The sequence below is a fragment of the Halyomorpha halys genome, unplaced genomic scaffold, assembly GCF_000696795.3.
Source record: "Halyomorpha halys isolate HHAL.00 unplaced genomic scaffold, Hhal_1.1 Scaffold129.1, whole genome shotgun sequence".
Lineage (NCBI taxonomy): Eukaryota > Metazoa > Arthropoda > Insecta > Hemiptera > Pentatomidae > Halyomorpha > Halyomorpha halys.
The window spans coordinates 14,612-27,879 of NW_027106999.1; the positions used below are offsets into that span (position 1 = coordinate 14,612).

General features: G+C 31.1%; 1 protein-coding gene across 3 annotated transcripts; it reads right to left on the bottom strand.

The window, feature by feature from the left end:
• Nucleotides 1–1,599: 1,599 nt before the first annotated feature.
• Nucleotides 1,600–10,775, bottom strand: LOC106678235 (DNA-dependent metalloprotease SPRTN). 3 transcript variants are annotated; one of them, XM_014416645.3, is made up of 7 exons: nucleotides 10,596–10,775; nucleotides 10,358–10,518; nucleotides 10,160–10,268; nucleotides 9,952–10,071; nucleotides 9,108–9,342; nucleotides 2,795–2,929; nucleotides 1,600–2,710 (listed from the first exon to the last, which is right to left on the bottom strand). In XM_014416645.3, the coding sequence occupies exons 1-7, from the start codon at nucleotides 10,674–10,676 to the stop codon at nucleotides 1,668–1,670; spliced, it is 1,884 nt and encodes a 627-aa protein (XP_014272131.1). In that variant the 5' UTR covers nucleotides 10,677–10,775; the 3' UTR covers nucleotides 1,600–1,667. The 3 variants fall into 3 exon arrangements, with proteins under 3 accessions (XP_014272131.1, XP_014272132.1, XP_066901439.1); XM_014416646.2 differs by having other exon boundaries at nucleotides 10,160–10,242; nucleotides 10,596–10,755; XM_067045338.1 differs by lacking the exons at nucleotides 10,160–10,268; nucleotides 10,596–10,775 and having other exon boundaries at nucleotides 10,358–10,478.
• Nucleotides 10,776–13,268: the final 2,493 nt, after the last annotated feature.

The following is a 13,268-nucleotide window of genomic DNA, read 5'->3' on the forward strand; positions in this document are numbered from 1 at the left end:
TGGGTACACTCAGCCTCTTCCAAATCCGTTAGTCACGTGATCAATATGGCGCTGAACTAAAAGAAAAAGGTCGCGAGACCCTCATAAATAAAATGGCGGCGGGTACACTCAGCCTCTTCCAAAACCTGTACGTCTCGAGACCAATATGGCGGTGAACTCAAAGAAAAAGGTGGCAGAAAAGAAAGAGGTCGCGAGACCCTCATAATAAAATGACGGCGAAAAAAAAAAAGAATATTGCGGCCGGGTACACTCAGCCTCACAATATGGCGCTGAACGAAAAGAAAAAGGTCGCGAGACCCTCCCAATAAAAATCGTGGCTGGGCACACTTAGCCTCTGGTGGCAGTCATGTGACTTAAAAGAGGGCGTGGCCTAATGATCACGTGAGTGGTTAAGGTTATGTCAAACTAAATTTGAATTTAAATCTCTGGCCAGGGGTCTCCTGACCAAATACTAGCCTCTGATTGGCTGGCTAATGATCAGGTGACTGGTCACATGATGAACCATGTGAGTGGTTAAGGGTGGATGGAGCTGAATATTTGAATTCAAATCTTATGCCATCACCAAAATGCTGGCTTCTGATTGGCTGCTCATGCAAGTGTCCCAGCTCACCCATATTCTCACTACTTGAATGAATACAAAAATTGACTTACCTACATGCGATGCCCCATAATATTTTTTTTAAATATTAATTTTCCAAAAGTGAATATATAAATCTTTTGGTTGAATCCTCATTTACATATTATAATTGAAGCTTGGCAGGGCTAAGTAATCAATGTGCCACAAATTTGAAATTAGATACAAAAAAATACTCTTTGTACTTCTCTCAATGTCATTCCAACTCATTGAACTCCAAAAAATAATTTAAAAAATGCACCTCAATGAACTAAATGTCCTCCCTCAAGAATTTTTAGTTTTTAAAATAAATATTTTTTTTTGCAGTTACATCACTTGTCCCAACAATGCTTCAATTATATTAACGACAAATAAACAGAAAATATAAAATATGACAAAATACTAATAGGACAATAAAAAAACTAAAAATAATTTACATAACATTTAATAATAAAAAAAAATTACAAAAGCTAATTTACTACACTCTTTTTAATAAATATTTCAGACTTCAGATAGCAAACTATCCCATTAGAATATTAAATAAAATCAGCATATGTTGGTTGATAAGAATTTTTAATTTTTAACACAATGACTATGTTTTTAATTAATGGAATGTAATGAAACATTTAATAAAATGGCAACAGATCAAAACTATACAATATTTTAAAACTAAAATTATTATTCAGAAGGATAGTTAAAATATTGATTCTGCATGTAACAATATTTTCAAGAAGAAAGATATAACATTCTTTTCATTTATACACATGATTTCAAATGGGTTCCAAAATCAAAGTAACAATTAATAAATAAATAACATAATTATAATTTTTTTCTTCTCACACTTTAAAAAAAAACAAGAGGAACATGAAACCAATCATCAACAAGGTTGCAATTGAACATGAAATGATGATGAAACATTATTTTACACATAAATAAAATAATTCAAAAAGCTAAGATATTTTTATATGATACATCGGAATCACAGATCACAAATTATAAATTTTTTATTATAGATCTACACCAATTTCAAACAAGCTAATCTCATTTGCAGCGCTCAGCTCAAACAGGCATCTAGGTGTACATTAATCTCGTCTTCGAGACAGAAAATACCACAGCTCGGACACTGTACTTGATTTGGTACATCAAAATCACCTTCATCATCGATTATCTGAACATTTTCGAGAACAGTTTGAAGTCCAGTACATTCATCAAGATGCTCATTAATGAGACTGCCTAGAGTCTGGAATCCGCAAACTGGGCAGTTGACAATATCGTCTATAGTCGTAGTAGTGTCGTCGTCTGAATCAGAGTTAATAATTACTGGTTCGTCCTTCACTTCTTTTCTTACTTCAGAACCAGAAACACTACCTTCTTTAGAAGTAGAGGAGCCATCATTAGCCCTATCTTTATTTATCTTCTTAGAAGGTGAACGATCATTTCCATTAGTCTTGGTTTTTAAAACAGTGCTGCTTCCTGTTTCATGCCTATCTGAGGATTTATTTGTGTCCTTTTCATTTCTCTTTAATTCAGAACTAGCTTTATTTAAAGGTTTAGAACCTTTTTTCTCTTCTGTTTTATTTTTACTACCAGATTCTTGTCTCTGTAAATTCCTATTTCTTTCTTTTCCTTCATTTACCTTATTTTCAACAGGTTTATCACTTTTACTGGATGATTCTGAATTTTTTTTATCAAATAATGAAAGCAGTACACTTTTTGAGCGATCTGCAACAGCTCCTGGTGCAAGCATATGACCAGTCCCAGTAAATGGAATAATTTTCTCTTTCACTGGTGAGCTAGAATTTTCATCTGAATTTACAGATGAACCTGGTCTTGGATTCATAACTAATGTTCCTCCTTTATTTGATTTCAGACCAGTACCGAATCCTGCGATGTTAGGTTTTATTGTATTAACTTTATCAGCACTAGCAGTACTTTTTGATGGTGAACCACTTTTCACAGAGGAAAAACCATGGATGTTATTGGTTTCAGTTTTTTTAATGCCAGAACTGACACCAGTTTTGTTAATCTTACTGGACTTTGAATCAGAAGTATTTGATGAAGATGTAGAAAAAAACTTGGTCAAAGGAGAAATAATACCTATGAACAGAAAATAAAAAATCTAGAATAAACAATTCTAAAAAAAATTGACAATAATTTAAGAAGATATAATACAATAATTACTTGAAGGCTTATTCGAATTATCTGTTTCATTTTTCTTAACTGATTTTTTTTTGTCTTTGGAGGTTCCCGTAGATTTAGCACTAGGCAAAGTTTCTGAATTTTTGGGAAAATATTTTGTCAAAGAATTGCTTTCATCTAGAAAGAAAATGTGATTAGAATTATTTAAGAGAAATGAAATTTGAAATACAATATATAAATCACTATACACTACATATCACTACATATACTATCACTACATATAAGGATATATTTTTCGTTTTCTTTTTAATAAAAGAAAAGACACTCATCTTAACACTGGATTAATTATTGTATAGATAATTTCATTGATATTTCAATTAAAACAGTTTTACGAGGGCTGTCTAGAAAGTAACAGACGTTTTGGCCTATCGTGGCAATGGATGGGGGTAGAGTCACCATCTTGGTGTCCGAACGTTCCTACATTCAGTACGTATCCAGCTGTTGTAGCATGAGGATTGTGCATTCCTAACTTTGCTCTCTGTGAATCATTAAAATATGCCCTGCAATAGAAAATCTTACCACTTGTAAAGTGCGGTCTGTGATTCGGTTTTTGTTGACAAATAGTAATATAATTCTAGATTGTATCGTAACCGCAGACGAGACTTGGGTGAAGCATGTCAACTGTGAAACAAAACAGTAGTCGATGGAATGGGGCCACACACATACCCCCAAGAAACAATGAAAGTGTTTGCAAACACTGTCAACAAGAAAGGTCATGACTACTGTGTTTTGGGACTCCAAGGGAGTACTTCTCGTTGATTTTCTGGAACGGGAGCAACAATCAACTCAGAAAGGTATTGTGAAACACTAAGAAAGTTACGGCATGCCATACAAAATAAGCGTCGGGGAAAACTTAGCACCAAGATGTTGTTTTTTCATGATAATGCACATCCACACACGGCCAATACCTGCCTGTACCCGTGCCCTCTTGGATGGTTTTGGATTGGAGGTGTTTGACCATCTACCATAAACCCTGGATTTGGTGCCGAGCGATTACCATCTCTTCCCAGTGATGAAAAAATGGCTTGGTATACAACGCTTTGATAATGATCCTGAATTGCATGCCAGTGTAAACCAGTGGTTGAAATCGCAGGCGCTATATTTCTACAGAGAGGGTATTGAAAAACTTGTGCCACGGTACGATAAATGTCTCAATTTGAATGAAAATTAAGTAGAAAAATAACTTAAGAGAGTACCTTTCAAATGTATATAATCAACTTTAAGTTTTTCAATTTGAGACTTGTTTATTTCAAAACATCTGTAACTTTCTGGACAGCCCTTGTATAAGAAAACAATGACAATAATAAAACCCTGCATCTGTTCCAACACTGGCACTAAAATAGCAATATTCACATCAAAAAGGAAAATTTTTACAGATTACCAACTGGACTTTTTAACAAGCATAGAAGAGCAACTGGAAAATTTTGCAGCACTGAAAAAACCTATCGAAAGTTCAATTGTTCAAGAGTAAATTGAGAAGATAAACATAAACAGGAAGAAGCAATGGGATGGCAAGTCACTTGGAAATTCTCATAAATAAATAAAAAATAAAAATAAAACCTAAGGGCATAATTTGATTAAATAAGAAATATGGTGGGATATACTTAATTAACAAGACAAATCTTTATACTAGTGCAAAAAATCTTTTAAAAAAAGAGAATGGCACAGGTAAACATCTCAAGGAAGAACCTCTCTGTCCTTTGTCTGTTTACTATAACTGATTTCTAAAAATAACAACTCATCCCAGTCTTGTGTCAGTTTTCTTTATTCATTGTATTGTGATTTAATCTGATACTTTCCAAGTTTTATCTGTTTATTTATTTATTTTTTAATAATTTCTTTTATTTTAAAAATCATCTAAAAAATAGATACAATAGACAAGGAAAAAAATGCATCAATTAATTGTCTACGATGCTTTGATAATAATAAATAAATCATAAAAAACCAATGAAGGGTGTAGTGTTCAGTACTTGGTAAGGAGGTACTGTTTCTTGAACAACTGTTTTACAAGGAGATAATCATTTAAATCGCAATAACTAAAATAAAAATAAAAATAGCTAGATTGAGAACAGGACATACAAATCTTAATCATTTCTGTCTGATCAACAAGCAGCCATCACCCAAGTGTCAATATTGTAATAGTCACTTAGAGTCAGTCACATCTTACAAGAATATCTATACCACGGGTTTAAGCAGATAAGGAGTGGGACCAGGTGTGTCAGTGGCCCTGAATGATGACAAAAAATAATAAAATCGGTATTAACTTTATTAAGAAAACATAATTTACTAAACAGCATTTAAACCCTAAATTCAAACTCTTCAATTTAAAACTATCTTAAATTTAAAGAGTTCAGAATCTTAGGATTGAAACAAAAATATGAAATATCTAAGAGATAAATCCGAATATCTAGGAAAATAAAATATGAAACACAGGCGTTGATGACTATTGGATTTCATACCCCAAAACCTTAACAAATCACAACAACAAGAAGGCAATTTTGTGAGGACCACAGTCAACCACCAAGTTTTTCCCAATTTAAAGAAGATGGCCATACCTTTCAACCCCAGGGTCGATCCATCAATGGGTTGATATACCAGAATAAATGAATATCTACCACTGCCAGACTCGAACCGAGCCCAGAAGATAGGACCATAGAGAGCTACTACTTCAAAAACAAATGATAAAAATCATTTATAATTTTTAAGATTTTTTTTAATATATTGGAATAACAACTAGCTTACTAATCAAACCACACTTTTAAAACTAATCAAAATTTTAGAAAACAAATAAAGATGTCAACTTTTTGAAAAGGCAGCTTACCTGATATACGTATAGGGACAAAAAATTTTCTCCACTTTGAGAGAGTTTCTCTGCTTCCTAAGGTTGTTTAACAATAGAAAATTTTCACAAAGTAGAAATAAAATCGATAATGAAGATTACCAGAATGAAAATGATATTATATGATACAGAATAAATAAGAAAAATTTTTATTAATTAATTTCATCCTGGTTGATATGGAATAAATATGAATGGCAGAGGACCTTCCCACAAAGGACCAAAACATTATTTAATCTTATAATTTAATTTTAAATATGTCATTTAAGGAATAAATAAAATGTATAGTCTAGAATAAATATAATTGCAAAGCACTGAGGTTTTAGACAATAATTTTGAAGCACTTATCAGTAGTATGATACACACTAATGGAATAAATGGATATTTCTATTATCATTTAAACTACACTTTGGCTGAACGTACAATTATGGAGTTTGAAAATGATCACTAGGAAACATCCATCATACAGAAATAAACTTTCATTATAGATAAAAAGGTTACTATAATACAGCATGGAAATACTAAAAAAATATTTTTAAATATGAATGAAAATGTATTAATGGACCTTAAGTCTCTCACATCAAGAACAACAAATGAGTCATCAACTAAAAAAAAAGAATCTAATCAAATCATAACTAAAATCACAAATTAATTATCCATGTAGTAGACAGATTTGTTTTTAAATAAATAAAACTTTTTTTTTTTTTAGATTTTAAGAAAGTAAAACACATTCATAAATTCTAATATGGATAAATACATGTGTAAATTTTTAATTTCTTAATACTTTTAACAGACTTATAAGAAATTTTTTTTTAATTAAATGTCAAACTATAATTTATTAAGTTTATTGAAGTCATACCTTCAAAAACATTTTCTTTAAATACATATAAATATTGGAAAGAAAAATGCATTCTAATAAAATTTAGTTCTGAAACTTGTTTAATATATTTTTTTTAAAAATACTAATCAAATACGTTCAATCATTTTTTTATTCAAAACACGTCAATTTAAATATAATAAATAATGAATGAAAAACTTTAAATAAATAACTAACTCACATTGACAAAGCACTGATGTAACAAATCTTTCAAAAAATTTAAGGTTTATTTCAAATATTTACCTATCAGCTGAAAAAATTACAAAGAACCCGCATTAAAACCAAAACAACGAGATCATGTGCAGACAGTCAGAGAATTAGCATCAGCATATAAAGAGTAAGTTGGCAAAACCATTAAATTGTGAAACACTGATATTTATAGCATCTAAGGCCTGGCACTGCTGACTAATACGTAATTTCTGTCTTAGATTCAATACAACTTTTTTCTTTTGTACACAGCATTGTAAGAACAAATTAGGACTAAATTATAAAACACTCAAATCATATAGAAAGCAGTGAGTGAAAAATTCAAAACCCAAATACAAAGAAAAAAGAATTAATGTTTATAGTTCATGAAAAGTAAATTATTTATTTTTAAAACAGAAAGAAACACAAGATTTTAAAAAAATAACATAATAAACAATTCTAATGTAATATTTTAAGATAACGAAAGATTTCTCAATTCAATTATATGGCTATATTTGTATCACTAAATTTAATTTTATTCATATAAGAATCTTCCAACTTCAAAATTAAAATAATATAGAAAAAAAAACAATTCAAAGAAGATTTAAGATTTTAATTTAAAAAAAAAAAATTCATTTATTCCAGATTTAATCCTTCATAACATATAATTTGATTGTAACTTCTTGTTCATCGTTCTTTATTTGGTTTATTACACCTTAATAAGGGTGATTTTCAAACAACAGATAATTTTCCATTTCTACTTAAATAAAATTGTTTCAAAAGATCAGTATACATTAATTATAATACAATATCAGGAAACAATTCTTTTTGATAAACATGATGAATTTATCATATTGCGGAACTTTACTAATGTTCTACTTCAATAAGCACTTCAATTCTCATTTTCATGGCTGCCCTAGAGAAACAATTATCACATTCAAATGCATCTTTACTTCATTTCCATACATCTCTCAGAAAAAAAAATTGTTTAATCGATTCAGGTCTTAATTGCAAGCATACAAACGTTATTTCAATAATTTTTTTTTTACTATATTAGAACTGGTTGTAATATTTTTCAAGATATGTATCAGAAAAAAAATTCACAAATGATACAAATGGGTCGAGCTGAAGAAGGGTTTTCAATCCTTTTAGTGTAATAATAATCAGAAAAACAAAAAACATTGTTCAATAAAAAGAGAACTCTAAAACAAATCAGAAAACAAAATAATTGTAATGACTTTCGGGATTCCGAAATGTTGTAGCGGACCTCAAGTTCTAGATGTGACATGTTTCACATGAAATAATCCAAAATTAAGAATAACAGGTTAGTAAATTTTGAATACCATTCTTGAAATAGTTAAAATCATTTTGTTTAAAAACAAAATGACAAACATTTTATTGAGATTAATTAATTAACTTATCATTATCCAAAGTCCTTTGAAGATTTAAAGGGCACTTTCCTTAACCTACAAAGATTCCCGATGTCCTGATTTTAGTGAAGTAAAATAAAATAAAAGATCAGTTCACTTAAGAGGGCAGAGTATTCAATCTAATTATTTCTGTTGGTAATGATATATTAGAGAGTGTCAAGTAAACTTTATAATAATATCGCAACCACTAACAGATTTTTTTGACCTACAAAAGCATGTGTGGAGGTATTAGAGGTATCAAGAGGCACAATAAGATAAATCCCTTAACCAGCCTGTCTTGATGACAAATAAGATCTCTTATTCTTCAAGAGGAAGGTTCTACAAAGAATTTTCAGTCTTTTAGAGAGTTCTGTAGAAGCAGAAATACGGAACTCTGTGAAACATTTAATGAAGTTGACATTGTCAGGAATACTGAGATGATCAAGAGAATGGCTGGTACAGAAATCACAAAGCTAACATGGAGAGAAAAGCAGGATATTCAAAGTTAAAATGTATGAATTGGATGGCAGCCAATGCAAAAAAATGTATGTCAGTAACAAAGAGGATCTACCCAATACAAAGAAAAATGACAAAAGCTCATAGAGTAAGCTAGAACACAAGAAAATTAATAGAAACAATTAATAATTAATAAACAGCAATTTGTTCTGCATTCCACTGTGCTCCCAATCAAAATGCAAATTAATGACTGATTAAATAGCTAGTAATTCAATTATTAAAACATATCATAAATATAACAAAATAATTAAAATATAAAATATTTGTCTCAATGGGTTTTCATTTTTTTATTGGGTAGTTTTGTGAAAAGTCCTTCTTTTTAATGTCTTTATAAAATACTGAAAATATCCTGGTAAAATAGTGAAAATATGGAACATAGAAAGAAAAAAGATATGTTTGATAAAAATAATAAAAGGAAGGAATTTTCACAAAACTACCCAATAACAAATGAAAGATATTTAATAGATTTACCGTTAGTTTTGACTCTACTTTTTCTTGCTTTGAAATTTTCAGGTTCTTTAATTTTAATAAATTCACCACCACAACTAGACTGATGCTCTGCATACCAAAAGTCATGGGGTCCAGGTGCTCTGTTCATGGATCTTTTAACAAGACCAAAAAATGGTTTTCTACTCTGACAAGGGCCATTACACCTCCACCAATGTTGTTTGTAATGGGCTACTTCATCATGGAAAGAATGATAAACCTAGAAATGAAAAGACATATGAGCATTATTAAGTAATTTGGGTATACATAGATACAAACAAATGTTGTGCCAAAGCGAGTCCTAGGATTCTAACAGTAATTGGAGGTGACAACTCTCCTCATACTTTCAAACGACTTCAACTTTCTAACATAATATTTTAAGATTCCAATGCTAATTTGTAAACTTCATCAAAAATAAATATTTCTTGAAATTGATTATGTTCACAAAAATATAATCATTAATAGAAAGACATGAAGAACTTTAACCCAACACTACAAACCAAACCACAATAGTGCAAAAAAATAGCACAGACTACAGTCAGACACAATTTCACCAATCCGATTAAAAATTTTATCAAATCACTAACAACGAAAATTAGATTCCTAACATCGAAAAATGAAATAAAAAAAACCATCAGATATTCCTAACAGAAACCAAAATTAATTTGTTTTATACACACTTACTATTTCCCTAAAATACTTGATAACATAAAAATTTCTTTTATGATAAATTTAAAATTATACAAAATATAAATAAATAAATATGCTTAAAATATAAATTGAAAAGAAAATCCTAAGTAATTTTTTTTTTTTAAATTCAAAATCTAACCGTTATTTTTGTCCCTGCTGCTTTGTTAATCCGATGCATATGCTCATGAAACAGAGGTCCATGCTCCTCTCGATCTTGTTTGTTGGCAGTGAGAAATAAATAAGCATGGATCATTTCATGCTGTAAAAGAACAAAGTTATAGTAATACCATTCTTTTAAGCGATAAAATGATTACATTATCAATTTAGCAAAAATTAATTGAAATTACCAATAGAGTTTCAACCAAATCTTTTCGAGGCCTCAGCTGCAACAATGGCAAACTTAAACTTATAGAAACACCACCTCTTTTACCTTTATAATAACAGATACCAGCGCATCTATAATTGTTGACAAGTACCTTAATGACAATATTTACTGACTATATATAAGCCAAATATATTATGATAGCAAGTTATTAAAAACTTACGAATACATCCTTTTACTCCACTTGACTTCAACACTCTCAAGAGCACTCCAAAAAAATTTTTTGTCAAAAGTCTGGAAAAGTACATAAATGTCAGGATTAGGATCTAACTTTTCCCATTCAGTATCAATAATTGACGTGTGATCTTTTTTTTGTTTCTTGGCCTAAAATGTAAACAGTCAGAATAAAACAAAAATGATATTTCCATACAATACATGACAAACTGAACAAAAATTATTACAGGGACAGGAACATCACCAAAGCCACCATTTAATTCATTCTGCAATCTTAAAGCTAGTTCGTAATCAGATAAACCAGCCATTGCATAAAATTAAAAACAATAATGTACACAAAATAAAACGGAACTCCGAATAAAATTTATTTGAACTACATAGAACTAGAAACAAGAACGTATCATTCATTAAGGAGATCAACACCGAATTCCAAATCGATTAGAGTAGATAAAAATGGGATCTCAAAAATATTAACATTTTTGTTATTTTTTGCGAATGAAGTTCTTGGAATTTCACATACTATATTACTTAGATTTTTTATATTTTTTGCTTTTGAATTTTTTCAGTTAATTATTCCCATTCATACCTATTTTTTTCAATTTTTTAGCAACTTAATTAATATCTGATAATCTTTAATATCATTGCTTTCCTTGAATAGTGGCACATCTTAAATTATGCTAAGTTTATAGCAAAAGTATATAAACATTTTAAATACACATTTATTCAAATATTGATGTCAAACTTTATGCTATTTTTAAATTGTTTGCACACAACTCTCGGTAAGTCGATTTTAAAGAACTAGTTGCTGTCACAATCTAGGTATACTTACACCTGTTCTAAATATGTAATTCCAGTATTGTACGACTTTTCGTTTTTGAACTAGGCTGTTCACACACAGCCGTGATTAAAATACCTGGGAATAATGATTTATAAGGTTTAATGTTCACACGCAGTACATCAGCCCCAAATCTGCTAGAATAACATCCTTATTGTCACGTCTTATGCCGAACATTGGAGGTCCTAGAGAGAGTCGCTGAAGGATTCTTGCTACGGTTATCTCCTCGATTCTATTATGTGGAGCTCCAATTTAGAATGATATAATGCTTACAAACGTCATGCAGGAGACAGATGGTTTCCGTTTTTCGCGCAGTTTTATTAAGGGCAGTAAGTGCATTTCGAACTATTTCCTATGATAGCCAGAATGCCTCCAATTGAAGAAAGAAAGAAATATTATGAACGACGATCTCGCATTTTGAGAGAAGAAAAGCGGAAAGTAACTATCACTCAGTAGCAACAGCGTTGGGACGCTGCAGATTCTAAAAGGTGGACCAACAGGTTGATAACCGATGTTGGTTCGTCGAATGGTCGTCGATATGGTGAGGTAGATTTTTATGTCACCCAACTGTTGACTGGACACGGATGATTCGGAGCTTACCAGTACCGTTTTAAATTGGACAAACCCTTAAAATAAACAGTAATCGAGGAACGAGTGGATCACGTGTTCTTTGCTTGCATGCGCATCGGAAAGGAAAGAAATTAATTGAAAAGATCGTGGGGAATGAACATCATAACTTGGTGAGCCCTATGCTGTGGTCAGACCAACAGTGGAGGAATTTGCTACATTTGTCCTCAAGAAGTTGAGAGCGGAAGAAAAGGTTAGAATAGGTGTCTAGCTTGGAAGGAACAAAAATCGATATATGACCAAAGAATGACCGATGTGGAGAAGATAAGCATGAGGCAACATTCAACCGTTTCCCATAAAAAAAGTAATGCCTAACGGCGGTCCTGTGGAGAGGAAAAAACTTGTGGTTTTAGTGGGTAAAAATCCCACACACGGATAGGTACGGGGTTAGCCGTGTCTTTTAAAGATTTCCGCCGACCCTTGTGAAAAAAAAATTAAGGAAACCCCACACAACAAATAAATCTAGCCGAGTTAGGCCAGTGATCATAATAAACAGCATGCAACTCAAAATAGAACTCAAATCAATTTTTTGGGGTCCAAATCCCAATTTCTTAGTTAGAAAAAATATGATTTGCTAGCGGCCTTTTAAGCCGAATGTTTTCGTAGGCAGAACCGCGGTGAGCTAATCAGTCTTAATTCAAAAAGGCAATTATACCTTTCATCATTGATTGAGTCAGTAAAACAAATTACAATGAATTAAAAAAAAAAAAACATTCTCAAACCGATTTAACCTACAATAAACTCATTGGCTGTCACAACAAGTAATGAAAAGTTAGAAAAAAAGTAATTAAAATCATCCATAGATTTTTGTTTTCAACAAGATACCTAAACAATTTTCTCAATTTCAAAACCTTCTCAGGCGGAAAGAATTGATTGGAGATTCAGTTTTAGTCCGTAAAAAATAAAAACGACTTTAAATTTTTAAAAAATTATATTTTATAATGAACTTTTAAAAAATGTACAAAAGTACTTACCTATTCATGAAAAAAAATTATTAATTTAATAATTTTTTTTGGGTAAGAGAACCCAACCAGGTGGGCTCCAATAAACCTTTAAAGACAGGTAGGAAATTGAGAGCTGAGGTTACAGTAGTAAATACAACTTAGAATTGTGGACAGAGAAATCATTACTGGGGTAGGGTGTAAGAAGTGGTCTCATCTTTCCCCTTCCCTTAAAGGCATTGATCACCAGAGAGTTTTATGCCTTTAAGCAACAGCAAGCACCCTTCCCCTTCTCTCCCCCACCCCCCAATAACCTGGAAATTTGAGGACCTAGTTCAAACTAAAAATTATGGTAAAACATTATTCAGAGAGGTTATTCTCAAAATTAGGTATAACCTCTATTTAGAGAGGCTAGTTTTTCAATATTGATCATGAAAAGACCATATTCCTGGGAAAACTACTCATAGCACCAGAAAGTTGGGAAATCCAGTAAACAT